Source organism: Sus scrofa, chromosome 5 (genome assembly GCF_000003025.6).
Source record: "Sus scrofa isolate TJ Tabasco breed Duroc chromosome 5, Sscrofa11.1, whole genome shotgun sequence".
Classification (NCBI taxonomy): domain Eukaryota; kingdom Metazoa; phylum Chordata; class Mammalia; order Artiodactyla; family Suidae; genus Sus; species Sus scrofa.
Genome location: NC_010447.5, coordinates 13,577,962 through 13,595,189, shown reverse-complemented (window position 1 = coordinate 13,595,189; position 17,228 = coordinate 13,577,962). Strand labels below are relative to the sequence as shown.

The 17,228-nt window shown below is 45.0% G+C and overlaps 2 protein-coding genes across 12 annotated transcripts in view; both read left to right on the top strand.

Moving 5' to 3' along the window:
* The window catches only part of RFX4 (regulatory factor X4), a 168,069-nt gene extending 163,724 nt beyond the window's left edge, over positions 1-4,345 (top strand). For 3 of the 5 annotated variants that reach the window (XM_021091569.1, XM_021091568.1, XM_021091572.1), the window contains one exon: positions 2,740-4,345. In XM_021091569.1, the coding sequence (XP_020947228.1) occupies positions 2,740-3,012 (273 nt within the window). In that variant the 3' untranslated portion in view covers positions 3,013-4,345. The remainder of the gene's footprint in view (positions 1-2,739) is intronic. The other 2 variants (XM_021091571.1, XM_021091570.1) reach the window with 1 other exon arrangement.
* The window catches only part of RIC8B (RIC8 guanine nucleotide exchange factor B), a 111,565-nt gene continuing 109,029 nt past the window's right edge, over positions 14,693-17,228 (top strand). For 6 of the 7 annotated variants that reach the window (XR_002343919.1, XR_001303487.2, XR_001303486.2 and 3 more), the window contains exon 1: positions 14,693-15,237. Coding sequence is in view for 2 of the 7 variants with exons in the window: in XM_005655526.3 (XP_005655583.1) it covers positions 15,154-15,237 (84 nt within the window). In the remaining 5 variants the exon portion in view is untranslated. The remainder of the gene's footprint in view (positions 15,238-17,228) is intronic. The other variant, XM_001926280.7, reaches the window with a different exon arrangement.

Here is a 17,228-nt window from a genome sequence, read left to right as displayed (position 1 = left end):
CTCATTTGCAATTAGCTGACCTAACAGGACAGAATTTTCCAGGCCGGATTCCGTGGTAACAGAATTTTATTGTCACATTGGAGATATTTTGAGCCAGTCTCATTTCCAGGCAATTACTCTTTTGAGTCTGTGACACAACCCCTGGGCACAGCTGCATCTAGGATCCTTGATTAGGCACAAAAGCCACACTCTCTTGGACTCGGTGGGAAGGGAGCCCCAAGTCCACACTGCCATTTTACCTACCCAAGCCAAGGCGTCACCTGAGGCCTGGTCAGTCGTAAGACCCTGTGGTCTGTAGGGGAGGACGGAGCTCAAAGGAAGAGTGACAGAGATCCAAGCTTAACGGGCTGAGTTCCAAAAAAGGAGTGTTTTCCTCCCCGAATTTTGTGCAGTTCAGTTGAGGTGGGTTGTGTCTCGCTTGGGCCGGTCAGATTGATGTGGGGGAAGGTGCCACCTTAGGACTGGGCTTTTGTGGCAGCTGCTTGCTACGTGGCACCTCACTTTGTGGATCCCACTTTTGTCACCTGTACAACATGGGTTCTTTCCAGAGGTAACATGCTAGCGTTCACTCCCCAAGTAGTTATGTAGCACCTGCTAGGTGCCAGGCATCTTCCCAGATGCTGGAAATGTGGTGGAGAACACGATCAAGCCCCACCAGGAGCTCAGGAATATAAGCCAGTGGAAGGAGACAGCAAAGCAGCAGGGGTACTAAGATCCTGACCTGAGAGTGGAGGGTGGTGCACTTAGCTTGGCGAGATGAGATGTCCAGAAGAGTCTCTCTGCCGAGGTGACATCTGAGCTGAGGTCCTGAAGAATGCTGAAGAGGCAGGCCTGGATGGAGCTTGGAGGTGGGGGTGGTAAAGAAGTGTTCTAGGCCAAGGGGACAGGTGGGAGCCAGCCTGGCATGACAGGGGACTAGAGGCGGGACCTGTGTGCCAGGGAGAGCACCACCAGTGAGGGTACATGCATCTTAGGGAGCTTCCTTGAGAGATATCAGAGGGGGAAGCAGAAGCTTTGAGAAAGTTAAAGACGATTTGGAAATAGTATTTCTTAATATCATCTGCTTACCACCTGGGATCTTGTCCTTGGGCAGGGCCCAATCTTGTTATGGTCTCTTTGGGAATTAGAGTGGGTCCTGGGCTAGAATCCCAGTGCTCAGGCCTGAGGGTCCACCATGGCTGCCATGCACACAGCCAGTTGGTTGGGGTTATAAAAAGCCTCTGCATGCTGTCCATAGTCTCCTTGGCAACAGCCCTTGGCATCTTCACCCCCGAGTTCAGATGCCACCGATGCCCTTTCCTCTCTTCCCTACCTGTTCTTTTGACCATCCGTGGCTGCCCTTTGCTCTATTAAGACATGCTGTCTGTCCTGTGTAGGACAGACCCCTTGCTGTTGGAAGTTGGAGCCCTCTTTCTTGACCTGTGAATAGCTGTATCTCTTTGCATGCTTTAGGCCTAACAGCCTTCCCCCGCTTTTCCTCGGGCTCCCGCTCAAAGAGGCAGAACAGTTCTTTAGCCCCCTTGACTCCAGGGAGCAGCCATTGTTGTCATAACCCCTTCTCCTGGCTGTCTAGGCTTCTGCCATCTCCCTCCCTCACAGGAGGCAGCCTCCCACCTAATCCCTCCGGGTTCCACTCTCCAACTGTCAGGGAAGACAGATGGGGAGCAGAAGAATTCATACATTCACACGTAGACTCTTTTCCCTGCTCACTGCCCTTGCCATCCTGCTCATGTTGGGGTGGCCTTGAGCACAGCAAGGAAATCTTTGTGTTGACTGGTCTGCAAAGAGGGAGCTCTCAGAGGGAGCCCAGAGCTCCTCCCCTTCCTCCCCTCGGATTGTACTAAAAGCGGCTTATTTGCATAGCTGTCTTGGAAACGGAAAAGAATGTATAAGAAGCTGCACTTCAGGGGCACGCCTCTTATTCCTAATTCTTTCTAGAACCGTGTCCCCTCTTCCTGTAGCTCCTAACACCTGTTTTTCTGACCTGCACAAAGCTTCCCCACCTCCCCTCCCAGGTGGCTTATCTTGACTCCTTCTTCCACAATCACACCAAGCCCAGTAATTTACCATTTCCTGCTGATGTGTCTTCCAGGACTTCGGTGACTGTGAACCAAAAAGAGAGATGTTCTCTAAATGATAGGCACTAATAATAACCTTTGAAGCTGTTGACTTGCTTCCTCTTCAAAAGCCTGCTTTTAGGCTGCAGTTCATAATTGCATTCAACTGTAAAATGCTATTTTTAATGATGTCATTGTGTTTTTCTTGGCAGTATTGTTCTCTCGGGTTTATGGAGTGGGACCTATCACATCTCCATAAATGATAATATGATCAAGTTCAAAACCATCCATCCATACATTCTTATCTATCTGGACATGCTGTTACTCGTGCACACATGTGCACACACACGCGTGCGCGTGTGCACACACACACGTTCCTGTATTCCCACTGCGGTTATTCCTTCTTCTGGGTTTGACTTCCCACAAGATTAAGAGCACAAACTCCATGTTACTGGTCGAGCAAACATCAGCCCAGCTCTGCCTGTGAAATCCTTTGCATGTCTCCTCTTGGATACTTCCTAGACCAAGAGTCGGTCTTTCAGCATTTCATTGCTGACTTCCCATCGACTTTCATTAATAGCATCTTAAGAAGTTTAATGTAAATTGTGAGCATGACTGATTCTGTGTATGTGTAAATTCAGGCTAATTTTAACTTTGTGGAATTTCTTTTCCCCTCAACAAGTACCCTTTTAATAGCCCTACTTCCCGGATGGAACCTTGTTTGATGAGCAGTACTCCCAGACTGCATCCTACCCCAGTCACCCCCCGATGGCCAGAGGTGCCCACAGCCAACACGTGCTACACAAGCCCATCTGTGCATTCCACGAGGTATGGAAACTCTAGTGACATGTACACACCCCTGACCACGCGCAGGAATTCTGAGTATGAGCACATGCAACACTTTCCTGGCTTTGCTTACATCAACGGAGAGGCCTCCACAGGATGGGCTAAATGACTGCTTTCATAGGAATCCATATTTAATATTAATAATAATTATTAATAATAATAATAAGCCCCATACCCACCCCCCAGAAGACTTTATCTCTATACATCATAACTCCCAGACTATTCCTAGGCATCCATTTTCCTAATGACCATGAGGCTGGGGTTCAGTGTGGGATGCGTAAACTTTAGTTCAGAAATGGGACTCACTAAAAGTCAGTTCAGACTGGGTTCCCGTAGCCAAGCCAGACTTGACTGTTTGGATAAAGCACTATCTTGGGCAGGCTGACCTGTGCCTCTTCCCTCTATTCCATGACTTTGCGTTATGTTGGCAACTACTCCCAGTAAACTACTTATTTTCCTGTTGACAAAAGCTCTGTAGTCTTAAAGGATGGCTACTGGAGACAGAATCTGGTTTGTGTTCTTGGATGGGCACATAATTTACCAAGAGCATCCGCCTTTCCACCTGTCTGTCATCTGACTGTACAAAGAACAGCCCTCAGATATGTCCCAAGTACCCCTTCTTTCTGGTGGTGTCACCAGGGCTTCCTGGAGCTCCAGGGCTAAAGGGAGGTGTCTGGAACCTCGAGATTCCCAGTACCCTCATTCATGTCTGTCACAGTCCCTGCATGGTCCTGGAATGTAAGCACTGTTGAGAGGGAAGGACGAGGCCTGTTCTGTATGCCTTAAGTTGACTGAGGGTTGTAGGGGACCGGTTCTTCTACATGCAAGTATTTGTCCTAAGTTTGCACAATGGGTAGTGTCAGCAAAAGGCAAGAGAGGGGTTTTTAAAGTTCTCTGAGAATGTGGATTTATGGCATTGAGTATCATACTCAGCTCTGCTGTATTAACTTTGTGAAACCGAATGGGCCAAACTTTTAACTTACCAAGCACCAAGTGTGAGAATGACTTTCATGGTTCCTTCATAAACTATAATAATTTCCGACACTTTGATAGAAAAAAAAAATTCAAAGCTGTGCCTTTGAGCCTATACTATACTGTGTATGTGTGGAAATAAAAAATGTATTGTACTTTTGGAAAATTTTTTTCGTAGGCATTTTTCTGTCGGATTTGTAGCAATTTGTGAGGTTTGTTAGAGATTTAACATAGGTTTTCTTTCTGTATTATAAAAACACCAAGAAATTATGGTGGACCTATTACCCTATGGGTAAGAAATAAATGGAAATATGACATCGGATGTTTTAGCAATTGTTCTGTAAATAAAATCTTTGATCACACCACTTTAGTGTGATAATCATGTCTACAGCTAAAATGGAAATAGTTTTATCTGTACAGTTGTGCAAGATATGAATGGTTTCACACTCAAATAAAAAGCATTGAAATGACCTGCGTTCTTCATTTTCATTCTGCATTTGATATGACGTGTGTGTGTGTGTGTAAGATAAATGACATTCTCAGTACTTAGGGTACGAGTAGGCAAAACGAAACTAGGTGGTTGCATAGTTGTATAGTTGTGCTTATCCAGTTGTCATCATTAACATTTGGATGGCCACACCTGTAGGCCTTAAACAATGATGTACCTACAGCCTGACTGTAGCGAACCAGTGCTATCTATATACAAAGATTTACCTTACGTTTGCATGATGGTGAGTGTCAGCAAAGGGCAGGAGCCTTTCAGCTCTTAAAGGGAATATTACTCTTCAATACCAGCATCATTAAGAGTTACCCTGGTACTTAGTTCGCTATGCTTTACTGATCACCGGGTGTAAAGATATTTCAAGTGCAGTGCTTTAAATGCTAATAAGCTTCTGGAACAGAACAGTAACATTACTAAACACTTAATAAGTATCAACAAATTCTTTTCCAGAACTGCATTTTGATTCTAGGGTTGGAAGTGAAGATATAGAGGCAAAAACGATTAAATGTTTTGCCCAAGTGTTAAAAGTCTAAGATCTAGGAGAAATTCAGAGTCACAGAGTTCCACAAATGGCAGTAGTGACTATTTTAACTAAAAGGCACGAGCATTTGACAACTCAATTTGCATTTTGAAAGATTTATTTTTAAAGCCAAGCTCTTACTTGCTATTACATAACATTCTTATACCTGAAAATGATTTTAGGATTAAAATTATACATTTTACATAGCATCCCCTTTTGAAAAAAAAAAAATTAGCTATGCTCGTCTACCAAAAGAGAGCAGATGTTGGGTTTCACCCTCTGATGGTAAATTAGTTTGATCTTTCGGCCAAGGTCCATTAGTTGGCTTATATGAGGAAAATAAAGGAGGAGAAGAAGGAAATTTCATATTTAGTCACTGAAAATAAGCCTGAGAATAACCAGACCTATTGCTCTCTTGCAACCCAAAGCTTGTGCTCCATATATGAAAGGGTTTGTGCTACTAAGCACAAAAAATTAAGCACTTGCCAAATTCTCTAGCCAGGTAGCAGCAGCACATAATAAACCATGTCCGTGTACAAGTAGCAACCAGTAGCTCTTTAAATGCACAGGTATTTATGCAAAAATCGTCACAATCAGCAAGGGCCTGTATCCAGAGAATATAGTAGTTGCTCCAAGAACTTTGCAAAGGAATGTGTGCCTCCTTGTCACAGCACAGCCAAAACACTGTAGGAAGAAGGCAGTGTTAGATGAGGGCAAGTGGCCCCAGGGTGTTCTCTCTCGAGCACAAGGTACCCGTCTCTTGAGAGCCGAACATACTGCCTGTGTTCCCAATTGTTAAAGCTTCCACTTGAGAACAGAAGGGGATCTGACTAGGTCAGGACAACAGCTGCCATGAGCTCAGGACTCAACTGCACCTTCTCTCCCTCTGCTGGTTCCTAGCCTGTCACCAGAATGGGAATGGGCAAGGTTGGCAGCTGGGAGGAGGGCCAGCCGCTTGTCAGAGGGAGAACCAGAGGAGTCTTGGCAATAAAGGGACACTCCCCTCTTTAGGACTCTTTCTGAAAAGGACTCTGCCAGCTTGAAACTGGCTGAAGTCATGAACAGCGGCCAGGATGGCTCACCCACGTCGGGGGCCTGTGGCGTCCTCAGCATCCGTCCTGCTGTGTCCTTGTCAGGCCTCTAGTGTAGCCCAGGTCTGGAAAGAAAGGGGATCTGTGGCCCCTCAGCGACTGCAGCCCAGTTACAGGCCAATCAGAAATGTCTGCCATCCAACCTCACTGGGGAGAGAGGCTGAAATCATGGAAAGAGAACTGAAAGGGAGCCTTGGCTTTGCCGCCATGTGACCTTGGAGGGGTCATCTCCCCACTCTGGACCTCGAGCAGGCGGGCTATATGACTATGACATCCCGCATTATAGTCTGTGTGCTGATGGACCAGGGCCGGCAGATCTGGGTGAGGAGGGTGGAGGGCTTAGGGAAAACAAAGAACAGACTGGCAGCTGGGCACTGATTCAGGGTGGCAGCCACGAGACAGAAGGCGATGGCTCCACCAGCTGGTGCTAAAGAAATGGCCCTGAGGTTCATGCCCATAAGCTGAGCCCATGTACCTGCTCCACCATCAGCAAACAACACCCCCTCATCAGATCCAGCCCTCCTCTCTCTTCCGCCACTGGGCTGGGGATAGGAGTTTGCTGCTATTTCCCCCTCCCTCCAGATTTGCCTGTTTGCTTTAAAGTGACATCAATCCAAGTGTCTGAAGTGAAGCTGGAGAAGGAAAGAGCAAAAAGCAGCAGGCTATTTGTTGCAGCTTCTCATAGCTCTTAAAGGAAGAATCAGAAGTGTTTTTCAAAAAATTAAATCCTGGAAAGGGGATCATCTCAACACTCCCTTTACACAGGGGAAAGGGCGTGGGGAGGGGCAGCTGTAGGTCTCCCGAGCCACAGAGGTCAGATTTAGTCATTTGAAGTGTGCAAATCATCGTCACTAGACGCTTAAAAGAAAAAGATGGATCGGAGTTTCTGTCGTGGCTCAGTGGTTAACGTATCCGACTAGGAACCATGAGGTTGCAGGTTCGATCCCTGGCCTCGCTCAGTGGGTTAAGGATCCAGTGTTGCCGTGAGCCGTGGTGTAGGTCGCAGACGCGGCTTGGATCTGGCATTGCCGTGGCTCTGGCGTAGACCGGCGGCTACAGCTCTGATTGGACCCCTAGCCTGGGAACCTCCATGTGCCGTGGGTGCGGCCCTAGAAAAAGGCAAAAAGACAGAAAAAGAAGAAAAAAAGAAAAGAAAAAGATGGATATATGTATTGACTTCAAAGTGAGATAAAATTGAAATTAACTCTTGGTTCCACCAAAGATGTTGGAGAAGGAACATTCCTGCTGTAAGTAGGCTTGGACCTCAGCAGTTCTCAACTCTGGCTGCTCATAACAGTTACTCTGTCAACTCTGTAAAAATACTGATAGGTGGCACCCACACACTTCAACACTTGACCTGGAATATGATGGGGTTATCAGTATTCTTTTAAGCTCCTCAGGTAGCTCTGATATGCAGCCAAGGTTGAGAGGCATGACCCTTCCACCTTGAAGTTCTCAGATCCAGGGACTGCTCTTCCCTGATGTACATCCCAAGTTTCTTTTTCACAGGGTTCCAGTCGGTCCAGAGTGGAGAAGGGTGGCAGATGCCGATAATCCACAGTTTTACAGTCTCTCCCCCAGCTGACAAGTCCTCCCCTGACTGTACTCTTGTTTGCCCTCCAGCCCAGCCCACCTCCCTAGCACTTTGCCGCCTGCCCTCCTAACCTGGACCTTCTCTGCTTCAGTTCCTTGGCAGCCTCCCAAGCTAAGCCAGCCCTTGTGGTTTCCTCTTCTTCCAAGGAGGTCAGAACCTTTTGTGCTTCATCAGCCTCCTCCCTGAAGCTCTTCCCCCATTCCCCCTCCTGCACCTCGCCTCCCCACCCCCCCAGCCTTCTCACCCCCATATTTTGCTGCTACTGGTGTAGGTGGGACGGAAGACGTAGGCCCAAGAGTTGAGAAAAGAGCTGTTGCTAGGAAGAGAGTGTGGGTGAAGAGAGAGGGTGGGCGGGAGAAATGGGGCTCCCCGGTGTTATTCCTCCCTTTGTCATCATAAATGCCTGCAGGGCTAAAACCAGTTGTTTAAGGACTATTATGAAAAATAATGAGGTCTGACCGTGACAGCAGGGGTGAGAGAATCAGCCTCAGAAACAGCCGCCGTGCTGATCCTTGATATGTGTTACAGCCTCGTGTTAGAAGGGAGAGCCACGGAGAGAAGTTTAGAAGAGTGGATTCTCAAAGAGCTGCCAAACATTGCTTCCACCAGAGATGGTATGCAAAATGTCTTGGCCCGAGCTACACCTCTTGGAAACTGCATACTGTCTTCATAGGAACTGAAATGTAGTTAAGACAGAACGACAAGCTTTAAAGGAGGAGACGCGTTTTCCCCATCTCATGCCGAGTGATATGTGGTCCATTCCTAAAACAGCTCTGCCTCAGTCTCTAGAGGTTCCCATCTCTGGGGGTCTGCTACGTGCCAGGCCCATCAGCAGCAGCATCTCCTCTTCTCACGAGCTCCCTGCAGTGCATTGGTATCATCATTTCTGTTTACAGGTGGAGAGACAGAGACTCTGAGCTATTTAGTGCCCTGCCAAAGTCATGCAGAGGAAGTGGCAGAACTGGGATTTGCAAACTAAACTGCCCTACTCCAGAGTCTGTGCTCTTTCTGCTATAGCACCCTGCCCTCTTCCTCCTTCCTACTTTTGTTTCCACCCCACCCCATCCCTGTTCCTCTCTCCTAAGCAGTTTTGCAGTTTTTAAATCAACATGGACTGTGGTAAGAGAACCTAATGGGGTTGAAGAGAGTTTCAGGAGTTCTGGGAAACGTGTGTGTGTGTGTGTGTGTGTGTGTGTGTGTGTGTGTGTGTTAAATGAAAGCACTTTCTAAGCTGGGCACCCAGGTGGCATTCCAGTCACTATAAGGTAACAGCAGACTAGCTTTCTCTCCGTCATTTCCCAGGGCACCTACAAACCCATACATTATCAAGGACCAGAACTTGGTCATTCCATAGAGAAACAGGAACAAAAGAAAATCGATAATAATGTAAAAAAAGAAAAATACCAGGTCACAGGAGGATTTTTATTACTAGGTCCAAAAAAAAAAAAAAAAAGCAAAAAGCTCTGCAGGGGAGATGCAATGAGCCAAGTATTCGCTGGAATGAAGTCATTGGACAGGGGGTGGGGCTGGCTACCTCTTGCTGTTCAGGTCACTCCCCTTTGACAGCAGTGGCCTCTGACCTCAACAACCCTACAATTCTGTTTTGACTGACCCTGAAACCCATGAAAGTCAGATGTAGGCACTGCCCAAAAGTTGAGATAAAGCTGACTAATATGGGAAAAGCTCCCGGTATGTGCCCCCAGCTGAAAGGAGCTGGCAGTTCTTTGGCGAGAGATGCAATTTATTCTGTCCTCCTCCTTTCAGAGAAATGCTAATCCTTCATAGGCAACTGGAGGGGAAGACTAAACTGTGTTGATGATGAATGACAATAATCCTTTGTCCACAGCTACCTCCTCCTAGGGTGGAACCTTAAGAGTTTAATCAAATGTTGGTAAGTAAATTAATGCCTTACTGCTTAAAGAGTTAAAAAGGAAGTGGTGGCAAGAAGGGTTGTGAGAATATATTTCCTCTGCCGTGACTCTCAAAAGCTTAATTGCAAAGACACTGATGTGTGTGTGTTTAGTGTTTTAGGCTCCTTATTTACAGACACACATATTTAACAGTCACTGTCCCCAAACTGTCTCACGTCAAAGCACGTCAGTGTTAAAGACGTTACCTTCAAGGTTTTAAAGATCAAAGCGCTGTGTTGGAATTACTTTCCTGTTGTTAAAAACAACACCAGCAACAAAACTCATGCATCTGTGCATCAGTAAGAATAACATGACCTTTATCTCCAAATCTTCCAACATCATCGTGAGGTAGGTTGCATTTTTCATTCCAGTTCAGCTCACATTTGAGGGGCAACTCCATGCCAGGTCTGCTGTGCTGGCCCCTCTGACAGCCATCTCCTTTAACCCTTATGAGAGTCTGCCAACTAGGTATTATTATGTTCATCACAGTTGAGAAAAAAATCCGTGCTCAAAGAGGGCAAGCAGAGCCTCTTGGCTTTCAAGTTTTCCTCTGACATAAAAACAAAAACAAAAAAACTGGTTCCCAGAAGGAATTTAAAAATTTGACCAATGATTAGCTTCTGAGACTCACACCGTGAGTAAGGACTAAACACTAGGTTTTCCAAGTCCCAATCCAGGTTCTTTCACCACATGACAGCATTGCCACCCAAAGTGCTGGGTTTTCCCAAGAGGTGTTTGGATGGGATTCCGAGCCAGCGAGATGCAAATAGGTCTGACCCACATTCCAGCGCTTGGATAAATAAAAACTCCTGAAGAGCAGAGCCCACTTCGTGTGCTTAATTTGAGAGCCCCACTGTGGACAGTCAATCAATGTTAAACAACTCGAGGCACATTTGCCAAGGACTAACAAGCATGGACTCAGTTTTAGCAATTAGAATACTAGGAATATTATGGCGGAAACTCATAAAGGTGCCGAAAGGCTGAATCAAGTAGTCATAAATTTTTAAGAGTGAAAAAACCCCTCTGAAGTCATCTAATGAAACTCTAATTTCATAAATAATATCCTGAGAAATTAATGTGTACCAGGATTTGACACCAGTCGGCAACAGACCCTTTCCTGTCCCCTAGTTCTATTTAATTTTATTTATGTCGTGGTATTATGAGATAATGTTTTCAGGAATGTAATATGTGGTAAGCTGAAATTGGATTGACTGGTTATACAGTCATCAGTGACAATGAATTGTCGGTCAGATTTAACTTTTCCTTATTCCACTGACCAACTGACCTCTTAAGAAATCTTCCTTGCTGGCTTTCAAGTTCAACCAAATTGGTATCCTTTCTCAATAAGTGTTTCATTAATTGTGGCCTCCGGAACTTCTCTCCTGGCATTTCTCCCTTTCTGCTCGCCCTCTAAGCTCTCTGCACCTCCTCCAAGGCTTCTCTAATTACTCTTCTTCCCATCAATGTTTATCTTGCTTTGATTTGCATAATATTTATGTTAAATGTGTTCCTTCCTATCAGAGAAATGACTTGCTTATTGCCTGGATGTTTCTTATATCTGTAAAGGACAGGATAAATTTTTCTACTCATTTAATTAATTTATTTATTTATTCTTTTTACAGCCACACCTGTGGCATATGGAGGTTCCCAGGGCTTAGAGGTCGAATCAGAGCCGCAACTGTAGGCCTACGCCAGAGCCACAGCAACACTGGATCCGAGCTGCATCTGTGACCTATGCCATAGCTGCAGCAGCACCTGATCATTCATCCACGGAGCCACAATGGGAACTCCTGTTTTTATTTTTTATGAATATCTAAGACCGTGCTGCGCTCCAAATATTTGTTAAAGGAACAAACCATGTTAATTAACTTTGCTACAATGGGGAGGCTTCATTCTTGACAGAAAATGAAATTAACTTTTACCTCGCTTGATTATTCCGATTTCTCAAAGATTAATTAATGAGTCACATGCACATAAGTTTGATAGTCTTTCAAACATTAGTTCAGTGGTTGATATTCTATCAAAATATTGGCCTAGTGGTTCTCAACTTTGGCTGTTCATTTGAATCAACTGAGAAGCTTTTAAAGCTACCAAAACCCAGGAGTTCCTGTCATGGCTCAGAGGGTTAAGAACTCATCAGGTATTCTTGAGGATTTGGGTTCAATCCCTGGCCTTAGTGGGTTTGATCCCTGGCCTTAACCACTCAGTGGGTTAAGGATCTGGCATTGCTGTGGCAGTGGTGCAGGCTAGTTGCTGTAGCTCTGATTCCACCCCTAGCCTGGGAATTTCCATATGCCACAGGTGCGGCCCTAAAAAAATAAAAAACAAAACAAAACAAAAAACTCACTACCAATACCCAGATCCCACCACAGATCGACTGAATCAGAATATCTGCAGGTATGCCCAAGCAATGATTTGCTTGTATCATACTGATACTTGGTTTGCACATATTGATTTGTACAAGCTCACCCTTAATAGATTTTTCTAAAGAATGAGCATGTTCAAATATGCTTTTGCTTTGTCCTTAGAATTACAAAATTTTAGAACAGAGAACTGAGATCCTGCCTGGATCAATTCTTTGACAACCGAGAACACTATCCCATGGCAGAGGACATGCTTCGTAGGATATAACAAAGTCCAAAATAAATGACTATTTATGGGTTTTTCACTGGCTCTGACCTATCAATCTATAACATTTTATGCTCTCAGAGCCAGAGCACTTCTAGCCACTTACTATACCACTTACTAGCAGAGCAAAGCTAATCCACACACTGAACTTAGCTTTTTCTATGAAAAGGAAGATAGTGCCTCTCCTACTGACCTTGCATTTTTTCACCTATTACAAAGATTCAATCAGATATTTTAAGAATAGCAAAGCACTGCCCATATATATGTATGGAATTATATTACCATCTCTCAGAGAAGTAACTTGTGAATAAACATGTTGCTTTGATTACCTAGGCTCTAAATCCTAATTCCTTGGCACCAAGCCCCCCAAGAATCAACAGGAACTGGAGTTACTATGGACTAGAAACTCTATTCACTGAAAATATCATATAACTAAATATTCAGGGTGATAAAGTGATGTAGTGACCCAGGATTTAGCTAGTCTAGGCTCTAGTCCCAGAGTCTGCTTTTAACTATTGACTTTGGACAAGTCACTTAATTTTTCTAGGACCAGAGTCTCGGCAGTGGTCAAAGAGGACTTGAATTTAGAGTCAAAGATCCTTTTCATTTATAAAATCAGTATATTAGTGCTTAATTAAAATTACTAAAGAGCAATTTCCCAAGCCATTAATTCATGTGGTTTCACATTTAAAAAATCTCTTTTTAGAAGTAGAGAGTTGGAGCCTAAAAACATAAGCCTATTTCTGGTAAACAGACATTTCAACTCATGTGTATAAGATCCTCTTTAAAGAAACATCTCTACTCAGATACCTTATGCTTGTCAGTATCCTGTGCAGGAGCTCTTGTTCCAAAAATAAATATATGGTAACCCAAAAAGCATGTAATACAGTACTAGGCAGGCAGTAGGTACCCAAATATTTTATGTTACAGCTCTCGGTTTGGATTCTAGTTGGTGTTATTTATCTAATCTGAGTCTGATTTCTTATATATACACAGGAAAATTACCTTCTTCAATGCATTGAGATGGTGTATACTAAAATGTTTTGTAAACAATTAACTGCAAGGTATTATTATAACCTAGGGAATATAACTTCCTATTCCATGATCTTTCTAAGAAGGAGATTTTTCAAAAATCTTTCTGACTTTACTATGGATGTAGCACTTAACCTCAATGTCTGGCTCAACAAATATGCTAAATAAAGGTTTGCTGCGTGAAAAGTAAAATCCACAAAAAGACCAAAAGCTCCATGAGCTCAGATTCCATACTTGTTTTTATTTCTAAGTTCTCAGCACCTAGAATGACACTTAGGAGACACTCAATAATTATTAGATGAATAAATGTTTGCGTCCCCCGCCCCAGTTCCTCTTCAGCGCAGCTCAAAAGGGAGAGGCAGGCAGGGGCGGCATGAAAGATGATTTCTGGTAAAGGATGCTTAGAATGGAAAGCTGAAAGTTACTTGGAGACTTCATCCACTCTCTAGCAAATAGCTTGGCAGAACAAAAAGAGCATAGATAGGTCCTAAGTTCAAATTCAGTTTCTAAATTCTGCAGTCTTGGCAAATTAATCTATTAACCTCTTCAAGACTCAGTTTCCTCATCTTAAAATGAGAATAGGATCTCCCTCATAGGGTTAAGCACTAAAATGAAAGCGCCATAATAGCAGGGACTTTATTTTGGGTCCACTGTATTCATACTGATCAGGATTGTATTGTATTGAATAGTGCCTGGCACAGCATAAATTCTCAAATATTTGTTAATTTGTGAGAAATTGACTGAGATAACACAGGTGAAGTTTGTAACAATGTGTGTGCATGCAGTGAACACTTAGCAAATGTGAGCCTCTATCATCATCACCATCATCACTACCATTACTAGTATATCCGTATTATTACATTTCCTGGTCTTTGGGGAAAGATCTGTATTCAAATCTTGAATTACCCATTTACTGGCTATGTGACTTAGGACAAATTACTTAACCTATTCGGGTTCCTTCGGTTCCGCAAAAATCTGTGTTGTGAGAAATCACCTGACTGAAGTCTGGAATCTCGGGGGCACGCGATATATGGCAGCTATTATTTATTATTAAGGCCAAAAAACCGCTGAGTCCCCTCTTATCCGAGAATTGCCAGCAATCTCTCACATTAGTGTGGCTGAATACACAGCACGACCGCAAACAAGGAAGGAAGGAATTTCAGAGACCAAAACCGCTAAACGAGAAAAGAGGGAATGAAACCGGTGTTTGACAGTTCCCACCAAGAGGTGTCAGTTTCCGCGGCTGTCACCTAGTCCGACCAGCCAAAGCTAGAGCCGGACAGTCAGCTCGGTAAGGAACACAAAGGAGGCACAGCCGACGCTCAGACCCTCCCCTTAACGGTCTCCGGGCCGCTGGCCTCAGGCGGCCGCCGGACTCCCGTTTCCGGCCTTCGCAGGACCACAGTTCCCAGCATGCCTTTGGAGGGAAGTCTTTCCCGCGGGATGACTACCAATCCCGGCATGCCATTCGGCACTCCAGTAAATTAGATGGAAGAGTGGGATGACCCCATTGCCCGAAGGGAATTGTAGTCCATACAGCTGCTGGCTCTTAGAGGGGCGGGGAAGAGCCGGGTCGCTCTCGTCAGCTGAGGAGAATGATTCATAGAGGAGGGTCGGGAGAGAAGAACAGTTCTGTCTGTGGAAGCCCACTTAAAAGGCTGGACTCTTCTCCGAGGAAGGGAGAGGAAGGAGAGAAAGTAGGACCTCGGGTCTGACCCCGCCTCTGGCCGTTCGCCAGGCCTCTACCGAGTCCTGGGCCTTGTCGGGGGTGGCCGCGAGGCGCCGGTTGCTGGGGGACCCGTGACGTCGCGGGGTGAAAGTTGAGGGGCGGTGACGTCGGGCCTGCCCGGGCGGAGGCTGGCGGGTTGGAGGCAGAGGGAGGGAGGGAAGGAGGGAAGGAAGGAAGCTGGGAAGCAGCGAGCGAGCGGGGGCGCGAGGCGTTTACCTGGAGGCAGCGGCTTGGGCGCGCACAGCGGCCGCGGCTCCCCCGCACCTGCGGCCATGGATGAGGAGCGCGCCCTCTACATCGTCCGGGCCGGCGAGGCGGGGGCTATCGAACGGGTCCTGAGGGATTACAGCGATAAGGTAAAGAGCCCTGGCCCCGGGCATGCGGTATAGCACCCCGGGCCGCTCCCCCAACCCCCCTCGGGCTTGCACACCGCATCTCTCCCAACCCCCCTCATTCCGGGGATGCGCACTGCTCTCCCCCGAAAACGTTTCCGGCTTGGGCATGCGTGTTTGTGCCCCCCCGCTTTTTCCATCCGTGCATCCTGTATCCCCCTGCCCCCACTCTGGCGCCCACTCCTCTGATTCCGGCCCAGCAGCTTGTCCCATGGCCCTGTTCCCAAGCGTGCAAGTCACACCCCCGGAATCCGTGAATGTGTGTCTCCGCTTTGCGCCCTACTCTTGAATGCATAAACGCACGCGAGGCTTCCTTACCTGCATAGCATAAAAATACGTGTGTCTGTGCATCACCACGGCCCTTGACATGCATAAAACGTATCAGCTACGATGGCAGTTCCTTATATATCTACAGCACTGCTGTCTCAAGGCGTGGTGTCTCTTATATGGTCTAACTTGATTCTCAGAATTTATGAGGTAGAGAGCATCCTCCTCTCCATTTTATAGATGAGAAAACCGAGGCACTAGGAATTGAAATGACGCCAAGGTCATGGACACACTGTGTTTTAAGTGGAGGGAGACTAACTACTAACAATACCCGTTGTTTGTATAGCCTTAACAGTTTTCCCATCCATTATCTCATTTAATCTTGACAGCAATCCTGTTTTGCAATTGAGATTCTAGATCTGTTAAGTAACTTGCCCAAGGTCATGCTTGTAAGCTGGGATTCCAACCTAGGTCTTCAAACCATTCATTATTCTTTCCAATTTATAACCCTGCAGTAAAAAGCTATCTTCTTATATATCCCAGTCACTTCTCTGAATGTCTCTTCAAGAACCGTTAGCTCTCCATTACTTTTCCTTCCAGGAATTTTACATGCTGACTTCAAAAGGTAACGTACCATACCTTTGTTCTTCCATTTAGAAGACTGCTTTATAGGAAAGACTGACTACTCCCTTCTGTGAAAACACACCCAACACACCCTAGATATAATATCTTTCTTCCTTTCTTTTGCTTTCATTCATTTCCCCTTCTGTATTTGCTATGTGCCCACCACTGCACTTCCATACATTTGTATTGAGCTGCCAGTATGCCATTTCTGCCCTGTGTGGAGAAGAGCCACATTCCCATTTAATCTTTCCCTATAAGGAAAGTGGTGGTATGCCCCATTTTACAAATGATAAAATTTAGGATAATGTTGCCCTAAGTCCATACAGTCATTGAGATGGGACAGATTCGAATCTAAGTGTCTGACTGCCCTATTACAGTACTATGTATTTCTTTGGGAGGATGCATGGATTCGGTTCGCATCATATCTCAGCTTCTTCACTTTCTGATAGTGTTACTGTTGCATATCTGCCAAATTTTGGAGAAATTCATTTAATGCACAGATGTATGCATTGTGGAGATTACAGTCATCCTTGATAACTGCAGGGGATTTGCTCCAGGACTCCCTCCCCCTTGGGTATCAAAATCCATGGGTAAGTCCCTATATAAAATGGCATAGTATTTGCATATAACCTACACACATCCTCCCTTATACTCTAAATCATCTCTAGATTACTAATAATACTTAATACAGCATAAATTATATGTAGGTAGTTGTAAATATAATGTACATACTATATAGCTAGTTGCCAGTTGATTCATGTTTTGCTTTTTTGGAACTTTATGGAATTTTTTTTCCAAATGTTTTCTTTTTTTTCAAATATTTTTAATCCACAATTGATTGAATTTGCAGAGGTGGGATCTGCAGATACAGAGGCCTTGAATGTCTATTCATTTAACTTGATTTATAATTGCTTTCCACAAAAGATTTGTGGTAATTACAAACTGATTTTCAGAAGAAAGAAATATAGCAAAGAACTTGGCTATTGTGTTGAATCAACTAGTGTTTATTTAGCACTTGTTATATGCCAGGTAGCCAGCAACAAATAGGAACTTTTTTTCTGTAG